The following is a 20,844-nucleotide window of genomic DNA, read 5'->3' on the forward strand; positions in this document are numbered from 1 at the left end:
TAATGATGATTCAAAAAAAAAAAAAAAAAACTCTCAAGCCCAGGCATAGATCCATATACTCAACTCTCTTCAGGATATCTCCATCTGTTCCAAATTGGGCTCCTCTTCACCCTAGACTTGTTCTTCCCCTCTATTTTCTATCTCAACTGGTGGTTCAACCATCTACCCAGGGTCTCAAGCTATAAGCCAGGGCATCCTGGACTCTCCCTCCTTTTCAAAGTTCAACCAGTCTCTAACTCCTTCCATAGTCTCCTGAATTATTTCTCAAAGCATTCTCTCCTCTCCATCCTTGCTGCTGCTTCAGGCCTTCCATTCTTGTAACGGCCTCTTAACAGATATCTCCACTTTGGCCTAGCCCTCAGGTACACCAGCTACAATGCCCCAGCAGGATCTCTTGGGATGGCAAACAGGACCAGGTTCCCTTCTGGTCCAGGATAAAATCTAAGCTCCTAAACACAGCCTCCAGCCTAGGGTCTCTTCAGGGTCTGGTCTTCCTATAATCCACTTTCCACAGAGCTGTCAAAATGGTATCTCTAAAACTCCATAGTGGGCTCAAACTCACCCTCACTCTGCTTCTGAGACCTGCTCTCTCCTCCTTCCTGCCTGGAATACTCAACCCCACCTCCCCCACGGTGACAGTCACCTGGGTAACTCCTACTTCCCTTTGCCATACAGCTCAGGGTTGTCTCCTGTGAGAGCTTACCAGCCCCCCACCCCATTGCCCCTTTTTATTGCTTCTAGAACTTGCCTTTGCCACCCCTCAATTTACTCAGGAGTGTCCCTCAATGAGCTGTGAGCTTCTTGAAATGCTGCTTTTCCTTCCTGTGACCGCAGAGTCTAGCATGGGGCCTGGTACACAAAAAGTTCTGAATAAACGTTGAGTAAGTGGATGAATAACTGAACGAAGTGACCTGTGTCTTACGCGTACCTGTCATCTGCGGAGCCTTCGACTCCCAGCCGCTCCCAGCCCAGAACTTGGCACACCGTGGGTACTCAGTCAAGATTGTCCATATTTCATTTTCTGAATTAATATCTGGGGTAGTTTGAGGTATGGTAAGGTAGAGGGAAGGCGGTCTGGATGCGGGAAATTTAGCCCAAAGGAAAGCGTAGGGTGCGCCGCAGTGGGGGAGGGGCAATGGGGGAGTCTCGAACGGTGGGAAGGAACTAAGTCTGTAGCCCACTGTCTCTCCGTGCCCCGAGGTCAGCGGAGACCGATCATGCTAGTCCGCCTCTAGCCCTGCCAGCGCAGAACATCTCCTTGTCACCTCGGTGGCGCAACCCCCGCTAGGCGCTCGCGCTCGGGCCTGGGAGGCGTGTGTGTCGCTTTAAAAGCTCCCTCCCGGCGCGCGGGGCCGGCCCTTCCCTGCCAGCGCCGAGCGCGCGGAGCCGCGGAGCCGGGCGGCCTTGGAGGGAGCAGCGCCCGCCCCGGCGACCAGTCGGGCGGGGGGCGCGGGGCGGGCCGGGGCGGCCGGGCACGGGCGGCCGACGGCGCGGCGCTCGGGGAGCGGGCCCAGGCCCGCGGAGTCCGGCAGGACAGGGCAGGGCAGGGCAGGGCAGGGCAGGGCGAGGCCGCGGAGGGAGGCCCAGCCTGCGCCCGCGACTGTGCGGCGGGCCGGCGCCCGGGACCGGCGAGGCGGCGAGCCGGGAGGGAGCAGGCGGGAGGCGGCGGCCGCGGAGCGGAGGTAGCGAGCCCGGTGCGCCCTGCCCGGCCGCCGCGCGCCCTCCCCTCCCAACCCTCTGCTCGCCGCGCCTCCTCCTCTTTCTCGTGTCGCCTCCTCTCCTCCGCCCCGCGCCGCTCCCGCCCGCGCCAGGGCCGCCGAACCCAGCCGGGCCGAGCCCCCTGCCTCGCGCGCTATCGGCCGGGCCCGGCGGGGACAAGTCCCGCGACCGACGCCGCCCCTCCCCAGGGGCCCGAAGGCTTCCGGACCTTTCCGACCGTGGACCGATTGGTGGGAGCGCTCTCGCCGCTGGCCGAGCCCCGGGCTGGGCTGCGACGACCCTCGCGGTCGCTCCGGACGCCGCGGGCGCGGGAGCGCGGACATCCTGGGTCCCGGCTGAGCGTGTCCCGGGAGCCCAGCGCTGCTAGCTCACTCTGGGCAGGGCAGACCCCGTGGGACCCGGCGCCGGCCGTTCTGGACTGGACAGAGCGAAGCCTGGACGGTGCCAAGCCGGGGGAATGCCGGGTGCGGGCTGAGGGATCCCGGCGCCCTCCGATTCCTCCGACTTTGGCTAACGAGCTGGGACTGGCCCGGCGTCGCCTCGGTCTCCCTGAGCCCGAGTCACCTGTGGCCTCCGAGCGCCGGGCCCGCCGGACCCTTGCTTCTTACCCACCCAGAGCCCGGCGGGGGTTGGGGGAGATTTTTCCTTCCCCCTTTCCGGGAACGCGGAGGCCCCGCCCCCTCCCACCGCCCAGATGTCTCCAGGGGTGGTTCTGAGGACCTTCCTGAGGCCAGGGGCCGAAGGGTCCAGAGAAAGAAGCCCGCCCTAGGGAGCCTGGGGGCCCCCCCAACCTCGACTTGGGGCTTGGCCCCCAACGCTGCTCGGAAGGCAGGCCGGTGCCCCCACCCTCGGTGAGTCCGGGAGCGGAGCAAGGGTTCTGAGGGAAGGCGGGGCTGGGGAAGGGAGGGTCTGCTGGGAACGAGGGCACCCTGAGGACACTACAAGGGAGGACCGAAGACTGGAGAGACCCTCTGGTGAACCTGTGGTGCCTGGCCTGGCTGGGGAGGGGGTACTTGGGGGAAGCTGGGGCACGGTGCCCCATCGCAGGCTGAGGACTTCTGCCTCTAAAGCAGGGGCTCCTTCTTTTCCTTCTGTAGACCATCTGCCTCCATCTACTTCCCCACAAAGAAAAAAAAAAATCCCCAGAGAAGAAGGGTGCAGGCTGGGGAGAGGAGGGAGGCAGCAGCATTGCTGGCTGGTGCTGCAGCCTAGGAGGGCTGACGCCAGGCTCGCTTTCTCTGCAGGGGGCTGATCCTCCAATCCAGCTCTCTTCCCAGAGCTACCCACATCTGGAGCCCCCTCCACATCTGGAAGACCCCAGCCACCATCTAGTTGCATCCAGAGACTTCTGCCTTTGCAACTGCCCAGGAGTCGTGAAGGGGTTGCTGCTGCCTTTCCCTAATCACAAGGGCATCTCTTACTCTTAGTCCCTGCAGAGTCATCCCCCTGCCTCTGTGTCTAAGCTCAGCCAGACATCAGCCCAGCATACCCACAGGCACTTCAAGTCCTGGAGGCCACTCCTGAGACCCAAAGCCCCTCCCCCGCCCCTCCTGTGTCCTCACTTTGACCCCCTCTGTCAGATTCTGTCTCCCTCTGGGTGTCCCATTCCCCACCCAGAGGCAGAGGAGGAGGGAGGTCAGGGGGCAGGGGCTGGGTGAGGGCCACCCAGGGCCAGGGTGGGCTGGGGGGCCGTTAAGATGTGGAGCTCTGCCTGGCTGAGGGGGGCTTCGTGGAGGCAGACGCAGTGTGTGCCTGGTTGGGGGGAGTATGGGCAGGCCTGTGGCCACGTGGTAAAGGATGAACATTCGGGGCACCCTGGACCTCGGGCAGCCCAGTGACGACCCCAGCAGTGGTGGCCAGCGTGAGCGGATTCGACAGCGCATGAAGATGGTCATCGGGCAGCTCGAAGGCATCCTGCGGGAGCTCAAGGAGGTGGCCAAGGAGCTCAGGGAGGTGAGTGAGGGGCCAAGACGGACCCTAGACCAGTGTTCCTGGGCCTGCCATGAAAACGTACTCTCATATGTATGTTTCAGTGTGAGCGTGTGCACACATGCATGCAGAACTGTGTGCACATGTGTCGTTCTGCTGGGTACCTCCTTCTTGTTCTCCTTTCTCCAATTCCGCTTTGCTAAAAATCTCACCATAGCCCAGAGCTAGAAGGGTCTTGGTGTTGCAAAGATTGCTTGAACAGCATGTTGTGGCTCTGTGGTTAGTGCTCAGGGCTGCTGAGGTGGCCAATAAAGACTGAGTCCCACCATGGCCTCTTCATGGGAAATATATGTCTGGAGCCCAAGCCGATCTTTGGCTTCATCATCTGCTTCCCAGACTCTGAGGTGGTCACAAGGGGTCCTACGAGACAGTGGATGGCTCTGAGGCAGTTCCCACTGCTCAGGTCCCAGGCTCAGAGCATTCTCCAGAGATCACACAGATACTCAGAACCCTTGATCCTGGAAAAATTAGGGCCAGCTAGGCCCTCCTCCCTTCCCTGAGGTGAGAATATGTCTAAGGGGCTGCTAGTGGGTGTGAGTTCCTGTGTATATTAGCAAGGGTAGGAATCACCTCTAAAAAACTACCCCATAGTTCTGAACGTTTTTTGCCAAGGCTGGAAAGTCACTGAGAGACCCAGGGATGTGTGTCCCTCTCTGTCTCTCTAAGTGGAGCCCGCTTTAATTACTGCTCCCACGTTGCTAGGGTAATGAGATACACATGTCCTTGGCCCTGCCCCCTGGGCTATGTTCGAGCCCAAAATGCATGACCAGCGTTCTGAGCCGCTGGCCTGAATTTGCCCCCTGGGTACCATTATGCCAGCCAGGTGGGCTTTAGGCAAATTTCAACTCCTTGTAACCAGAGCCCCTGCAGAGATGGCAGGGAGAGTGATTGAACTGGAGTTATGGACTTGAGTTCTTCCCAGCCAGCTGTGTGGGGAGAATGGGGGCTCTTGGAGGATTGAGGAGAGTGGGCGATCGTGGGTACCAACTGCAGACTGGCAACATGGCCTTCCAGCCTGGCCTGAGAGCCAAGGAGCAGGGAGTGTTTGAAGGGAGGTGTGTCCAGAGTGGAAATGCCGGGCAGGAGCTGAGGATGAGAAAGGCAGCCCCTCTGCCTGGAGTCAGCCTCATGGAGACTGCCAGGAATTCCTTCCTCAGGAGGCGGGAGTGGCTGTTATTGCAAGTAGAGAGAGGTGGTGGTGCTTCTGCCCATAGACTGGGCTGGCTAGGGTCTGCGCTGAACATCTCTGGAGAATACAGTTTGGTGGTCAAAGGCCAGAGGCTCCTGAGTAACCCCTCCTCCCCCAAACTTATTGGTCCAAAGGACAACCAATCTCTCTTCGTCCCTCCCCACACCCCACCCCTCATCTTATTTCAGATGTTCTGTAGTTTTGTCAGTCATGGAAACTGTCCAGAGTTTCAGTCTTGGGCAGGGGCATGGGACCTATGTCCCAGTAGGCCCACCCAGAAAGAGCCAGGATTGACTCTAAGCCTGGGAGTTGGCTTTGATATAGCAGAGAGCCTACTTCCAACTGACCAACTGAGCATCTTCCAGGCATTTGCCCCCACCCTAGTATAGCTATCTAGAGCTTGAAGGCATCTGACAGGTTATCCAGACCAGCCCTGTTCATTTATTGTTGAAGAATCTGAAGACTAGAGAGGGAAAGGGTCTTGTCAAAGGTCACAGAGTCTACCAGTGGCAGATCTAACCCTGGAACTCAGGTTCCAGATGCCTACTCTGGGGCTTCAGCAGATGGGCTGATGGGCAACGTTTTCCATTTTGTTAGGGACCTTCTAGAGATGATACCTTATACTCATGCAGTCTCTGAGAGGGTGCCTTTTAGGGGGTAAGGCAGGAAGATTTATTTGCAAATTTATTTACAGATCTTTTGAGTCCCCTCCCTCCCTTCTCAGCACACATGCTCACTCACTCCCATCTTCTGAACAGCAGAGCTTCAGGTTCATGGGCTGTGTAGCCCGGAGGCCTGAGCCAGGACAGAGAAAGATGAGTCCCTTCCCCCATACCCCCTGAAGACCATGTGCCTCCACCCAAGACTTTGGCAGGTTGCTAAGGCAACCAGAATCTACCCCGTATGCCACCGTCTGCCCGCTGCCAATGGCACCTAGCTGGGAGGGGGAACAGGCCTCAGAGCTCCCCTAGCCCCCAGGCAGGGTCTGGACATGGGGCAACGGGCAGAGAGGAATGTTGGGGAAGACAGGTGAGGCTCTGGGAGGCCCAGGTAGAAGAGGAGATGCCATAATTGACTTCCTGTGGGATGGGCTTTGTCAAGAATGGGGTTACCAAGTAGGGGTTCCAGGCCCTGGTTTGGGGTAAAGGTTTGCAGCCTCCCTGGAACCTGTGATCTTGGCTCTTGGTCCTCCAACGGGGCTGTAAAGTTGAATCAGCCTGGCTCTTCTCAGTTGCTTTGTGTGGCATTTTCTAGTGGAAGGCATGGGTAGGCCCAAGGTTGAGAGGGTTTTTTTCATCACACCCCACTCCCCAGACAGCATGAGCTCAGGGCTCACTAGCTGGGTTCTGGTCTCAGGAGGACAAAGCACTTAGATGTGAAGGCAAAGTTCACATACAAGACTTCCAAGGTGCTTGATGAAGGAGCAGGGCCAGCAGAAAGGAAGGGTTTAGCTATATTCCCTCTGCCATCTTCCTCCTCCATCTGCTGCTCTCTTCCCCAGACACCAACCATCATGGCAGAGCCTCCTCATCCTTTTGAGCATAAAGCCTAGAATTCACAGAAAGATGAAAGACACTAACGTACTTCTTCCCCAGGCTCCTGAGCCTCAGGTCTGCTCATTTCTGAAATGGGGATGATGATAATTCACACCCAGAGTGATCTTACAAGGATTTATTGGGGGTTTGGCCTGTGGTAGGGCCAACCCCTACTCACATCCCTAAAGGATTTGGAATGCCCTCTCCCGTATCTCCCCCTGTCCCCATACCCCTATTGCAGTTCTGCCACCTGCTCCCCAGGTAGGTGGGGAGCAAGTTCTGTCCCACGGGTGAGGAAAATAGTTTTATGGACTAAGTGAGGTAAAGAATGTAAAAGTGCCTTGGAAGCTAAAATTGTGCCGCAGAGGGATGTGACAGCCAATCATTAATTAGCCCTCATCTCTCCTAGGTTCCCCAGTACTCCAGGATGCCAGGCCAATCCTAGCAGGTTCTCTAAGTTCCTCAGAATTTTGTGGATATTAATTTAGAGATGCAGCACAGCCTACAGGCTAAGAGCATGAGCTTTGCAGCCAGATATCCTTAGTTCAGATATGAGTTCTGCCCCCTTCCTAGTTGTGTGAACTTGGGAAAGTTACTTTACCTCTCTGTGCTTCTGTTTTCCAGGTGTAAAATGAGGATACAGAATTTTATGCCTCTCCTTCTCCACCAGCCCTAGGGTGGTTTTGAGAATTAAATGTGAATATTATATGTAATGTGCTTAGCACAGTGATGGGCCCCAAACTAGCTCCATATCTGTTTGGTATTACTGATGACATTCTAGCAATGGCCTTCTCCTCAGCACCATGTAAGGCCTTGTTCCTTTGGAGTCACATTAGCTTCTTAGCCCCGATCAGGGAGGTCAGAGCCAGGGCCCTGACCTCCTTGCTAGCATCCTACAGGAGGCAGTTTCACCCTCTTCCATCAGGGAAAGGGGATAGAGAGTGACCGTGATGGGGATGGGAACAGGTATCCAATAAGATGGCTTTTGAACAGATACCCAAAGGAAGTGAGAACGCAAGTCAAATGGATATCTAGGGGGATGAACCTCCAGGCAAGGGGAGCAGTCAGTGCAAAAGTCCTGAGGAGGAAGTTCACTTGGCACAGTCAAGATCAGCAAGGAAGCCAGTGCAGCTACAGTGGGGTGAACCAGGGAGAGAAGAGCAGGAGTCAATGTCACAGAGGGAACAGGGAGTCAGGGCATACAGAATGTGCAAGCCACAGTACAGAATTTGGATTTTGTCCTCAGTGAGAATCCCACATACTCTCCAGGAATCTCCTTGTGTTTCTGGGCGAGAATTTGTGTCCCCACTGCTCTCTCTGTTCTCTACCCAACTGGGAGCCCCCAAGGGCAGGGGTAAGGGGCTTTGTCCTTGGCCCCCAGATATTGAGCTCACCTTAAGCTGATACTTGGCCTCCTCCTCCTTGGCTCCCCCTCCCCAAGATGTCACTAAGCATGAGGGTTCAAAATGTTCCTGTGTCAACCACTGGTATCCCTCACATCATCACTGGCTCTTTGGTAGGACACAACTTAAGGGTACAGTTGCCCACCTTGGCCTGACTACCTCAGGAGGATAGAGGGGTAGGCACAACCCTTCTGTAGCCTGGGGTGGTGGTAGAAATGCCCCCACCTGATTTTCTTGGGGATTAGGCACAGTGGCGATTGTGCTATCCCACTGTCAAGGTGCTGCAGATGAGGTGACCAAGAAAGCCATGGGCCGTGAGGGCATGAGATAAACATGGCCCAGTCAGGAAACAGCTGGAGCAGGAGAGGCTCGGGACCACAGAGCTGTGCCAAAGTGGGTCAGCTCCATCACCCGCAGCTCAGCAGGAATTGTGCGGATTTTTTCTTTTTATTCTTGCCTCTCTTTTCCCTTTGCATTCTCCTCCTCCGGACAGATTCGAGAAGTTCCCTGGCCAATTAGGGCAAATTGCAAGATGAGACTCATGAATCACAGTCAACTCACTCCCCCTCCCCAATGCCACAGCTCCCAGGAAGACAATAAATAACGTAATCACAGAATTAAAAAATAATCAGTGGTCATAAATAATGCAGAATCTCCAGTTATGTAACTAGCTGCCTGGAGAGCTGGGAGGGAAGGAAGGCGGTAGCAATGTGTCAAGCAAGGTGAGGGGGCCAGAGGTGAAGGGGGAAGACAAGAGATACAGATTGTGGGATTCCCGGGTCCTCCTTGATCCTGGCTCTAGAGCCTTATGGGACACAGAATTGTTTTTCTTGGAGAGGTGGCTCAGCCAGGGCTGGACGGAGGGTGGGGGCAGGCAGTATTGCAGTGTCCAGCATCACAGAACACTTTCTCAGAAAAGAAGCCCTTGGCTGTTTTTATTAAGCTCTCTGTCTCAACTCATCCACTCACTCAGTGGATGTATTTATAAAGAGTGTGCAAATCCCTGTACCAAATTGTAATGCAATGGTGGGCAAGGTATTCCCTGGCCAACCCTTGTGGGGCTTAGTGTCTTATGGAGAGACAGACATCAACCACATGACATATATACTCATTATATTATAGCAGGGATAAATACTGAATGATATTTTAAGGAAAGGTATGAGGTGTTTTGAGAGCCTTTCATAGGGAAACTGTCCTCAACTTGGGATCAAGGAAGACTTCCTTATAGAAATGAGATGGATTGAGTAGGAAAGCAGGGTGGCATTCAGGTGAAACCCAGAGCAAAAGTGAGCTCAGTGGGGTTCATAGGGGTGGTGAGGAGGCAGGCCTGGCAGGGTGGAGAACACAGGGTCCTTGGCCAGATTTGGTGTGTGGTGGTGTTTGGGAGGCTCAGGAGTTTGGGTAGCAGGGAAGTGCTACAAGCACAGGGGTGTCACGGTCCTGTTGGCTGATTAGGAAGTTCCCTGGATGCAGCATGCATCAGGAGCTAGACAGGAAGCTGCTGCCAGCAGGAAGGCTAGGCAGGTATGGGTGCAGTTGTTCAGGCGAGGGGCGCTGTGACCAGGACAGAGGTAGGGGACACCCTTGGGATGGGGCCTGAGACCCCCAACAGGTTGCGTCTCAGCCCTTAGCCCTTCCTCTCTAGAATTCCCTCTCGACCCCTCTAGAACAGATAATTCATGTCCTTAAGGGACCAGGCCCATGAGTCAGGACACCCAATTTCTGTTCTCAGCTCAGCTCCTTCTGGTCTCTGGGCCTCAGTTTCCCTATTAGCAAGAACAGTGAAAAGGGTAGACTCAACACTGCCTCCCATCCCTTCTGGCTTTGAGGTTCTAGGATTCTGTGACTTTTATGGTTCCATTTCTCTCTCCATTCTCTCTCTCTCCTTCTCTTTCCTTCTGTGTATATAATTATTTTCCCTGCACTCCAAGACAAACTCAAATTACATGTAGGCAAAATGATTATTAAATCTCAGAGAGAAATCACAGATTTCAACACATCCAGAGCAGACCGGCAGGTAGCCTGGGGCCTGCCCCACACCTGCCCTCCCACAGGCCCCGTGACATGAGGCCAGGGATAGGCAGCAGATTTGTGGACTGACCAGGCCCTGCATACAATCTGGGTACCCTTGGCACCTCACTCCCTTTTCTGATTCTCACGTATATCATTTATCAAGTGGATGTGACCTGCCCCACCTAATGGACTGGGCCAGATTTGCCTGTGGGCCTCAACCATTTGGCTTTTAGAACCTCTTCTGCTTCTGTTCTGTCTGGAGACAGCCCTACTTTAGGGAACATAGGTGCCATGTACTGAGGTTTAAAAGGCCTAATATGTCCCATTATCCTGCCGCAGGCACTGGAAATGTCCCCATCACAGTGTCATTCCTTTGGTGAGGAATTGATTTCTCTCAGCTCTTGGCCCTGGTAACAGAGGCCTGGTCACATTATAGCACCCATGGGTGTATGGCGGATATCAGTAGTCTGCATTGTTCTGCGTGCTTTCTGTGCATTGAGTAATTAAATCTTCACAACAGCCCCAACAAGTAGGTACTACCAGAGTTCTCCTTTGATGAAGAAACTTATGTGGAGACATTGAATAACGTGACTAAGATCACAAAGCCAGTAGACTGTGAGGCCAGGATCCTAGGTGTGGCTCCAGAGCCTAGATTCTTAGGTGCTTGGCTGTGCTTACTCTGCAGTTTGATGCACATTCATTTCTGTTCAGTTTCCACCACCTGGGTGAGAAGAGTGTCACTCCACTTTATGAGGGAGGCAAATGGGACCTGACGAGGAAAATCACCTGCCTCAAGTTCTTTAGCCAAGATGTGGCAGACTTGAGACTTGAACCCAGGCCTCCCTCTTTTCCTTCCTTTCATATCCCCAGGATAGAACCAGATAGGGTCATTCTAAAAGAGACGGGGAAGAGCCCAAATGTGAAGGCCACCTGAGCAGGTGGCTGGCAAGGGCTTCTTGGGTGCGGGGAGTGTTTCCAGGCCTGAAGGCTTCAGGGCCCCTTCCCTGTACACCCTGGATCTTCCTCACGGGGCATTAGGAGCCCAGCTTTTGGGCCTGGCCTGGCCTCAGCCAACCTTGTGCCATCACAGCCAAGTCACTTAACTCCAGATTCCTACTAGCATTGTGCCCTCTTATGCAGCAGCAGACTCTCAGCAGCTAGCTTGATGGGGGAGTCTAATTGGAAGGCATGGCCACCGCAGAGGTACAGGGCCACTCCAGAGGCCAGCAGTACCCTGTGGTGCTATTTCTTTACCAACTTGAATCCCCAGGACTCTAAGCCAGTCAAAGTTTGTCTCCAGACTAACAGCAGCAGCACCAGGAAGTCTGTTAGATCTGCAACTTCTTGAGCCCCACCCAAAACCTACCGAATCAGAAACTGGGGGTGGAGGGGGGCGGTGACCTGATGCGCACTCCAGTTTGAGAGCTTCTACTCTAGGCCAGGGTCCTTACCATGTCTCAGACAGGGCTTGAGTTGAACAAGAGCTTCTGGGGAATGTAAGCTTCTCTGTGGTACAGGAGTCATTACAGTGAGAAACATAAGAGGGCATGGCCAGATCGGAGGGTAGGGCCCTATGCCCATTGCCTGCCCAAGCCTAGAAATCACAGCAGCACTCGGAGCAGTGTGCAGTCTTGCAGGGGCCTTGCAGAGGCAGGAATCTCAGCTCCACTAATGACTGGTTCCTCAGGCCCGTCATCTATTCACCTATGACCTCAGGAGATGAAGATCTCATGGGTGGAAAGCCTGACACACAGTAGGTACTCAGAGATGGGAGATGATGTCACTTTTATCACTAGTGGCCCACTGAGCCCTTTCACTGCCCTTCTCATTGTTCCTCATGAAGCTGTAGTGAGATTAGCAGGGCTGGAGTTATCAGGCCCACTTGGTAGCAAATGAAGTTGAGGTCCAGAGAGGTTATGTGACCTACCCAAAGACACAAAACAATGTCTAAGCTGAGTCTGGAATCCAGGTGTCTTGACTCCCGCAGCGCTTCTGCAGGCCTTAGCCAAGTGTTCTGACCACCCCTGGCCTGAAGCCACAGGAGATGGTCATCCCTAGGCATCAATACTCCAGAACAGCTTAAGGCAGGCCCTAGCCAAGTGTTCTGGCCACCCCTGAAGCCACAGGGGATGGTCATCCCTAGGCATCCATACTCCAGAACAGCTTAAGTCACTCCTACAAACAGAGTCCTAGAATCTCAGAGATGGAAGGAAGCTTGGAGATCAACTAGTTCACCCAACTCCCCATTTGCAGATTGAGAAACTGAAACCTAAGAGGGAAATTGACTGACTAAGTCACCTGCATGGGACCCCCTGACCAAGCAGACATCCCACTGACCTAGACTCCTCCTGCCCCCTCAGTTTTGCCCTTGCTTTCCTGTTTCATTTTGGGGTGCTTCTACTCTTGCAGAACACCTAGTACATCCCTGGACAGAAATAGTCTTCAGTAAAGGTTTGTTGACTAGGGAGTTCATTAGGTGATTAATAAGTTGATTGCTCTGACCCCAGGTAAGAACACTGGAGAGGTGCTGGGAGTTGGCCCTGGGCTAGGGGACTCACCATATATCACTTTGTCTCTGGGTCTCTTGGCTCTTCAGCTTTGCTTTTGTTGTTCTCCTGTTTTTATATTTGGCCCAAAGCTTATCTCCTTCTCTTGATTGTCTTCTCCCTATGTCTCTTCCTGGGTCTCCTCCTTATTTTTCTCACTATCTTTGTCCCTAATTCACGTAGCTGACAGTGGCCTAGGCCGGGGGATGTCCTAAGGCAGGGCTGCCTGCACAAAGGCAGAGCTTCACTCTATGTGGGGTGAGCAGGATGCAGTGACCTCATAGCTGAGCTGCCCCCACCTTGAGTGCATTTAACAGACAGTTCTGGGCCCAGGATGAATGCATTTTTTTATTGCTTACCAAATAATTATTTTATTCCTTTCCCCAACAAGCCAGGATTGATCTCCACTCATCTGGAGCTAGGGTGCATGGGGGTGGGGTAGGGAAGCCCCTTGGGGGATCAGCTGCACAGGCTAGTCCAGAATGCTTCCTAGTCACCCCATATTATTTTCTCTCTGTGGGTGGGAGGACCTCTCATCTCTCCACTGAGTAGATTGCTGGAGTCTCTCAGCCCTCTTTAAATGGCTCCCTCTCATTCAAAGAAAGATCAAGCTCTAAGCTTAGACCAGCAGCTGGCTTTAGGGGAGAGGGGTGTGTGAATGAATTGAATGCAGGGTTGGAAGGCAGTCCTCTCTCCCCGCAAGAGACTGAGGAGTGGAAAATAGAAATGGCTGGAGCAAGCTTTGTTCACCCTGATCCAGTTTGGGTCCTCAATAGGAGAAACAAGCCTGCAACCTCAAATCCAGTCACCATCCTGTAGGGTTATCAGCCAGGGGCATGAGGGAGGGGCATGCTCACACCTAGGTGATGCTAGGTCTGGCTGGGCCCCTCTCACCCCTCTGCCTTTCCCTGGCCAGGTGGTGAGCCAGATTGATAAGCTAACCTCAGACTTCGACTTTGAACTGGAACCGGATGACTGGACCACGGCCACTGTGAGCAGCACCTCCAGCAGCGACAAGGCGGGCATAGGTGGCCCTTTTGACCTGGGCCACCTCGACTTCATGACAGCTGACATCCTCTCAGACAGCTGGGAGTTCTGCTCCTTCCTGGACGTCTCTACCCCCTCAGACTCTGTGGATGGCCCAGAGCCAAACCGGCCAGGGGCTGGCCCTGACTACCGGCTCATGAATGGTGGCATGCCAATTCCCAATGGGCCACGGGTGGAGACTCCAGACTCCTCTAGCGAGGAGGCCTTCAGCACAGGCCCTGCCAAGGGCCAGCTGCCCCAGCGGACCCCGGGCACACGGGAGAGAGTGCGGTTCAGTGACAAAGTGCTCTACCATGCTTTGTGCTGTGATGATGAAGAGGGGAATGGCGAGGAGGCAGTGGCAGAGGAGGAGGTGGGCCTGTCCCCAGAGACTCCCCGTACAGAGGTCCATGTGGGGCCTCTCAAGACCTCCCTGGCCCCCTACAAGCCGAGGCGCTCTCCACTGACCGGCCACCGCTCAGGCCCCACCTCGGCTCCTGAGCAGACCCGAAGGGTCACAAGGAACAGCAGCACCCAGACAGTGTCAGACAAGAGCACGCAGACGGTATTGCCCTACACGGCCACCAAACAGAAAGCCAAGGGGAAAAACTAGGGGCCAGGGAGGGGGCATAGTGGTGGGCACATAGAGTTATAAATATATACATATATATTTAAACAAACTCAGTCATAATAAAATTTAAAAATGCTAAGGATCCAGCCCTGCAGGCCCCAAAGCTTTCCCGGAGCTCATCTAAGAGACAGAGACTCCTACTCACCTCTTAGGTCCCAGGAGGTGTGCCTAGAACCTCCCTTCCTTCCTTCTCATTGTAGGGCTCCTAAAGGAGGGGCGTGTCTGAAAGTAGGTCAATGAGGTGGGGGAGGTCTAACCGGTACTCCTCTTGAATCTGGCTGCTTGCCTAGGCCGTGTCCTGTAGGGATTCATCTGCAGGAGGCAGCTCTCAAGGAGCAGTGTCCAAGGCCAGGGCTAACAGTCAGCATGTGGCAGAGGGGACCGTAGCACTGAGGGCCTGGGGTGGCATCACTTCAGCTGGGCCAAGGATCACCTGCCTTCAACTCTAAGGCAGACTTTGCTTCTCCTTCCCAAAGGCAAACTTACCTGGGTATATACAACCCTATCCTGCCCCCGATCTCAGGGTTGCCCAGGACACAGAGCAAGATGCTCCCATGGCGTGGGCTTCCATGCTACAAAGCTGAGCTTGCACAGACCGTGGAGGGCTGGGCTGCACAGGGGTTTGGAGAGCCTGGACCACTCCCAAACCTTTCTACTCCATGTTCATTCTTATCCTCAATGGAGTCTCAGCCAGTACCTGGCTCTGCCTTGAGCACAGCTGAGGTCCACATGAGAAAGCAGGCAGCAACCACCATGCGGCCATGAACCAGGGCCAGAGACAGGTCCTGACGCGCATCAGCAGGCAGGCAACCCCAGAGAGGAATCCAGTGGCCCCACTCTGTCTCAGCTCCTCCACACTGGGACTCTGAGGCCATCTTGGCAGGTCTTGAATGACACTAATAGAGAAATGATGGGAACCTAGAAGTACCAGAGCTTCACCTATGGCGTGGTCCACACAGGGACAGCATCTGAATATCCTCATGATAATAATCCCAATCACTGCTCGTATTTATTGAGCAGGTCTCTATGTCACTACTATCCTGAGTACATTTTATAGCATAATCTCATTTAATCTTCACAGTAACCCGAGAAGACAGGAGCTATTGCTATCCTCATTTTTCAAATGAGAAGACTGAGGTTCAGAGAGGTTAAGTAACTGGCCCAGGGTCACAGAGCCTGCGTCATCCTGTCCCCCATGAACATGTAGTTTCCAGGCTATACCTGGCTCTGCCATCTGGGAGCTGTATGACCTTGGACAAGTCCATTTGCCTCTCTGAGCCAATCTACCTCATCTATAAAATGGGTCTGATGGTGTTTAGCCACCCCGCCAGCTGCTGTGGAACTTTGACAAGATGGGGAATGTAAAAAGACTTGGTAAATGTCAAGGTGCTGGACATGTATTGTAGTCAATGAAACCCCAACCTAGATTTCAGTGTTTTCTAGGGTGAGGAGCCCTGAGTGGGGTGGGAAAGAAGCTACTCCTGTTGACTGGGAGCTGTCCCTGGATCATTGCTTGGCCTTGTCCCCCATAGCAGCTTGAGATTGAGAAATGGCCAGTTTTATCTCTCTCACTCTCTCGGAGCAGGGAGGTAGCATTGCAAGGATATTGCTCCTCAGGTGCCTCCCTGCGGCATATTCAATTAAGGCAGACTTACAGCCTGCCAGGGCCTATGGAGAAGGGTCTCTGCTCCTCAGGTCAGGGCCCAGGAGAACCTGACCAGCAGCCTGGCAGCACCCACTGAGGGGCCAAAGGAAGTGCTGTGCAGCCCCAGGGGTGGGGAGACATTTTATTAGACACTCTGGAGCGGATGCCAGGGATGCCATCAGGATGAGATGGGCTTAGGAGGCCAATGCTGCAGTGTAGGGCTCTCCCCTACACCCTAAAAAGCTAGCCAGGGTGCAGCCTCCAGGTTGGAAATCCAGAGTAGCGGGGCATGGCTAGCTGTTTCCACCCAGGCCTGAGAGCCAGAGATCTGAGTTCCTCTGTTAGCCCTAGGACCCTCTTGGGCAGTTGGTGTTGATCAGTGATAGGACCCTGGTTCAAAGGATGAATGCCAGGACTCCCATTAGGGAGAGGCAGCTGGTTCTTCCCTGTCTGGCAGTGAGGAGGGACACACCTAGCTCTAAGGAGAGATATCTGGGACTTTTTGCTCTCCAATAGCAAAATTGTTTGTGGACTTATAGTCTCCTAGTTTTACAACAGGGAAAAGAAATCTACAGAGTATCTGTTTCACCAAGGAAGAAACTGAGGCCCAGGGCAGGGGTCTCTGAGAAAGCCCTGGGTAAGGCATTGTCCTCTCCTGAGAAACCCCACCCCACTCTTCCATGTGATTGCATGTGGCCATGGCTAACATCTACCACTTGGCTACTTGCTCCAAATGGGACAGTGATACAACGGTGTCCTAGAGAAGGGGGAAGTGGTATAGGTTAAGGAAGGGCCCCAAAGTGCTTGGCTGCCCTTGTATTTATGCCACACCTAGTCTGAGCCTCACTGACAGTGGGGTGGATCCCCATGCTTTCTTATGACTTGAAAGACCTCTGCAAAGAATTGTGACTGTCAGAGCTATTGAGCACAGAATATACTGCTTCAGAGTGGTGAGCTTCCTTTTCTGGAGGCAGACGCAGCTATCCCCGGGACTTCCCCCAGACTTGCCTGCTCCTCCAGGTACAATCCCTCACTGCTCTTCCCCACCTCCAAAGCTCTGCCGATTTCTGGGTTTCCTTACCCAGAATGGTCCCATCAGATCTCCCTGTTTCTAGGAAGTCTTATTTCATTGACCACCTACTGTGAGCTCAGGCTTGTGATAACTGGTGCTGTGGAGGAGGCTGAGGGAGGCAGGTGCCATGACACAGAGACAAGTCATAATCATAATAGCTCACGTTTGTTGAGCACATACTGTGCACCTAAGCATATGCCTTATCACATTTATTCCTCATGACGAATATGAGATAAGCAAGTATATTTACAAACCTGCTTTCCAGATGAGGAAACTGAGACCCTGAGAAGTTAGTAACTTGCCTAAGGGCACAGGATAGGTATGACACCAGAGTGACCCCACACTCAGTGACTCAAACATCTGCCGTAGTTATATCTGTGGTGGACCAAGTGCTCTGGTCTCTCGGGGGTGAAGGAGGGCCTGGGGATTTGAGAGCTAGGTGGGCCTTTGGTGGGATGTGAGTGTTGGAAGCAGGAAACCTGTGAATGCCATTCAGTCTTTGGAGAGCTTGGCTACTATTAATGGCCCTTGACACAGAGCCTGGCACCAAATAGATTATGGTTTCAATAAATGTTTGTTCAATGAATGAACCCCATTTGCAGAGGGAGCATTCATTCAATAACTTTTATTGCAGACCTCCTACATGCCAGGTCTTATGTTGCTTGTGCATACACACACGACTCCCCTAATTGGGTCTGGCCTTGTGTGGCCCGGCAGCCAGGGGAAGTGCTGAGAAGCCAAAGGTGGTGATGGGTCCAGACTGTGTCTCTGAGAAAGAGGCCAGGAGCATGAGACAGTAGGTCGGCTTTGTGAGGAGACCACTCTGCAATGCGGGGAAGTGGTGGTGGCAGTGGTGAGGTCCTTAGCCTGACACTACTTTACTGAGGCTGGCACATTGCAGTGTATCCATTGTCTGTGAATGAGAGTCCTCATCATCCCCATTTTGTAGACAAGGGACAGGCTATCTAGCCTATAGGAGTTTGATGGGACCAAGGAGCAGAAAGCAGGGTAAACCAGAGACTCCAGTACCATTCCCTACCCTTAGAGACAAAATGAGGCCCTATCAACAGAAGAGAGAAGGGCAGGGGGTAAGCTAGAAATTCAAGGCAGGCCTAGCCAGGTACTCCTGCCCCTCCTAAGTTCCTTTTCTTTGTACCCCCTGTCCCCCCTGCCCCCACCTATCTCCCATTCTCCAGCTGGAACTTGTGTAAGAAATCTGACATTTATTGACCACCTGGTATATGCCAGGCACTGTGCTGCATCTTTAACTAACACAGATTTAGTTGTGCCCAGCACATAATAGGTTGCTCAATAATTATCTATTGAATAAATGGATGAACCACAATCTTTATTTTATAAGTGAGGAAGCTGATGAACAAATAAGGAATATTCAAAGTTGCACAGTCAGAAATTGGTGGAGCTGGGGATTTAAGATCATTATTATTTATTATTTATGCTACATAAGAGCTGCTATTTCTAGAACACCTACAATACAATGCATTAGGTACTTTGCATAAATTGTCTTACTGACAACAACCCCTCAAAGCAACTGAGACAATTATCATTTTACAAATGAGGAAAGAGACTCAGAGGGTATAGTATCCTGCCAAAAATAACAAGCTCCTCAGTGCAGAAACAAAATCTAAATCTAGACTTCACCCTGCTTACCACACTTCTAGCTTCAGGGGATCTAGAATCCCCTTAAGCAGAGATGTTGCCAGAGCCCAGATTCACCCTTGGCACAACTGAGCAGTGCTCATCAGGTTTTGGGTGCTGCTTTCTCCAACTTGGCCCTCAGGCCCCTGGGAATGTTAGCCCAGACTCCTAGGACCCACTCCAGGTTCCCTGTGGGTCTGGGGCACTGACTGGTAACCAGGCAAAATAGCTCCAGGTCCAAAGTATCCTTTCCCCATTCTCATATCTGTGGCAGACCTTGGAAGACTAGGCTGCCTTTAGTCCCTTTCTGGTCTGGGCTGAACTGGCTTTAGCTAGGAAAGCTTCTTTGAGGAGGTGGGATCTGAAACAGAATTTATTTGTGATAGAGTAGAACTTGGGCATCTGGAAATAAGAACTAAGGGCATTTGAGGCAGGTGGAACTTTACAAAGATGGCTGAGGGGCCACACAGTAGAAAGGAGAGAGAGACCTTGCAAAAGCAGAGAGTGCAAAATGTAGCAAGGGACTTGAGAGTCCCATAGCATCCTCAGAGCCAATCCATCCTCTTGAGTATGGGAGAAGGAATTGAGTTTTCCTGTCTAGTATGAGGCTAGGAGAATAGATTGAAGAGAGCTCAGCAGATAGGGAACCACTGTAATGAATAGATAAGAATAGCACATATTTAGCACATTGGTAAGTAAAATAGATATGCTAAAGCCTTTGAAAGTCATTGTACCTTACAAGTAGGTTAAACATCCCTCCTGCAGTGCATTCTCACTGGATCTCTTTCCCCAGTGGGGGTGGGGATGCTGGGTTGACACCATCCTGTTCTAGGTAAGCTAGCTGAGATCTTGATGAGACCTCACTTTATCCACCTGCCTGACCTGAATCCTGACTACAGAAGGGAGCCCAGCTGCTGTCACCACCTGCCTCTCCCACAGTACCTGTCCTCAGCCAAATAAGCCAAGGAAACTGAGGTGGTTGACCCCAGGCCCATGCTGTCCACTGAGCTTTATCAGATCTGACTCCCTGCCAGGAATGCTCAAGCTCACATCCCTGCCCATGTCTCACAGTTCCCTGTTCAGGCTGCTCCCTTTCCTGTCCCTGCTGGATCTGTATCACCATATTGTCACCCAGAAGGCCATCTTAGAAGTATATGGAAACCCAGTCTCCAGGTACCAGCTCACTACCAGTGGGGGAGTTACTTTATCCCACTTGTGCTCTACCTGCAAGAAGGCAGGACAGGATCAGCCTGAGGAGAAACTATGGAAAGAGGCCTAGGGACTCTGATATTTGTGAGTTTCCTTGTGGCCCATGGTAGGGCCTACCACAGAGACCTCTGTAAGGATGGATAATTTTCCTTGAGCCAGGAAGTAAACTACTTGTGGAAGGGGTCACAAAGGAGGTAGTGATGGCTACATCCATGTTGGTGACGTGGGGAAAGGAAAGAGTTCACTGGTGACCCAGGTGTGCAGGAGTATGTGGGGTGGGATGACAGGAAGCCCATGCAGAGCTTCGAAAACTACACTTGCCCAGAGATACCACCACATCTAGACCAAGCCGATCCTACTCACCCTCCAATTCCCTGGGCATTTCTCTTATTCTCTTATAGAAGTTGCAATTGGTGGCCTGCACACATGTTTTGCCTTCCACACGTATGTTTGTTTTAAAGAGAATTATACAAGGATTTTCCAGTCAAGGACATGGCAGAGTAGGTAAACACTATGCTCAACTCCTCTCATAACCACATAAAAATTACAAAATTATCAAACGACCACCCTGGTGAACCACCAGAAGACTAGCTGAACATATCTCCTATAACTAAGGACATAAAGAGGCCATACCCAGATTGGTAGGAGAGGTGGAGACACAAAATAGGCCAGTCCCATGCCCGCATGAAGCAGTTAAGAATTGAAAGGAGTATCTCCACTGTGGAGGTTCCCACTGAGAAGCAAGGGATCTCAGCCCCATACTGAGCTCCCCAGCATAGAGCACTAGTGCCAGGAAGAGGAGTCTCCACAATATCTGGCTCTGAAAATTATCTGTAGTGCTGTAGACCCGGGTGTCCTCTTAAAGGACCCAAGCACAGACCCATTTGTTCACAAACACTTGTCCTAAGCCACAGGGAAGGTACAGCAGATCAAAAAATGCCAGGAACATATAAGAAGGAACTGAATTGTCTGACTTCAGGGTGAGGGCTGGAGGGGCAGCTCTCTCCCAGATAGAAGTGGTTGTAGATGCCATTGTTCCTGTATTGAGCTTTACCCTCTGCCCAGCTGGCAGCTAGAGGTGGGCACCAAATCTGAATCTTCATCAATCTGGCTAACACTGCTCACCTTACGATGGTGATTCCGTGAGTCCTCGCCCCACCCAAATCAGCACTGGCTGGAACCTCTTTCAGCAGCTGTTTCTCACTAGCAGC

At 52.9% G+C, this 20,844-nt stretch overlaps 1 protein-coding gene across 1 annotated transcript; it reads left to right on the forward strand.

Annotated features, from left to right (window-relative positions):
- Window positions 1-1,709: 1,709 nt before the first annotated feature.
- Window positions 1,710-14,133, forward strand: INSYN1 (inhibitory synaptic factor 1). The gene is made up of 3 exons (XM_039856457.1): window positions 1,710-2,570; window positions 2,964-3,672; window positions 13,311-14,133. Exons 2-3 carry the CDS (start codon window positions 3,517-3,519, stop codon window positions 14,031-14,033), a joined length of 879 nt encoding a protein of 292 aa, XP_039712391.1. The 5' UTR covers window positions 1,710-2,570; window positions 2,964-3,516; the 3' UTR covers window positions 14,034-14,133.
- The last annotated feature ends 6,711 nt before the right edge of the window (window positions 14,134-20,844 follow it).

The sequence above is a fragment of the Pteropus medius genome, unplaced genomic scaffold (genome assembly GCF_902729225.1).
Source record: "Pteropus medius unplaced genomic scaffold, Ma_sr-lr_union100, whole genome shotgun sequence".
Lineage (NCBI taxonomy): Eukaryota > Metazoa > Chordata > Mammalia > Chiroptera > Pteropodidae > Pteropus > Pteropus medius.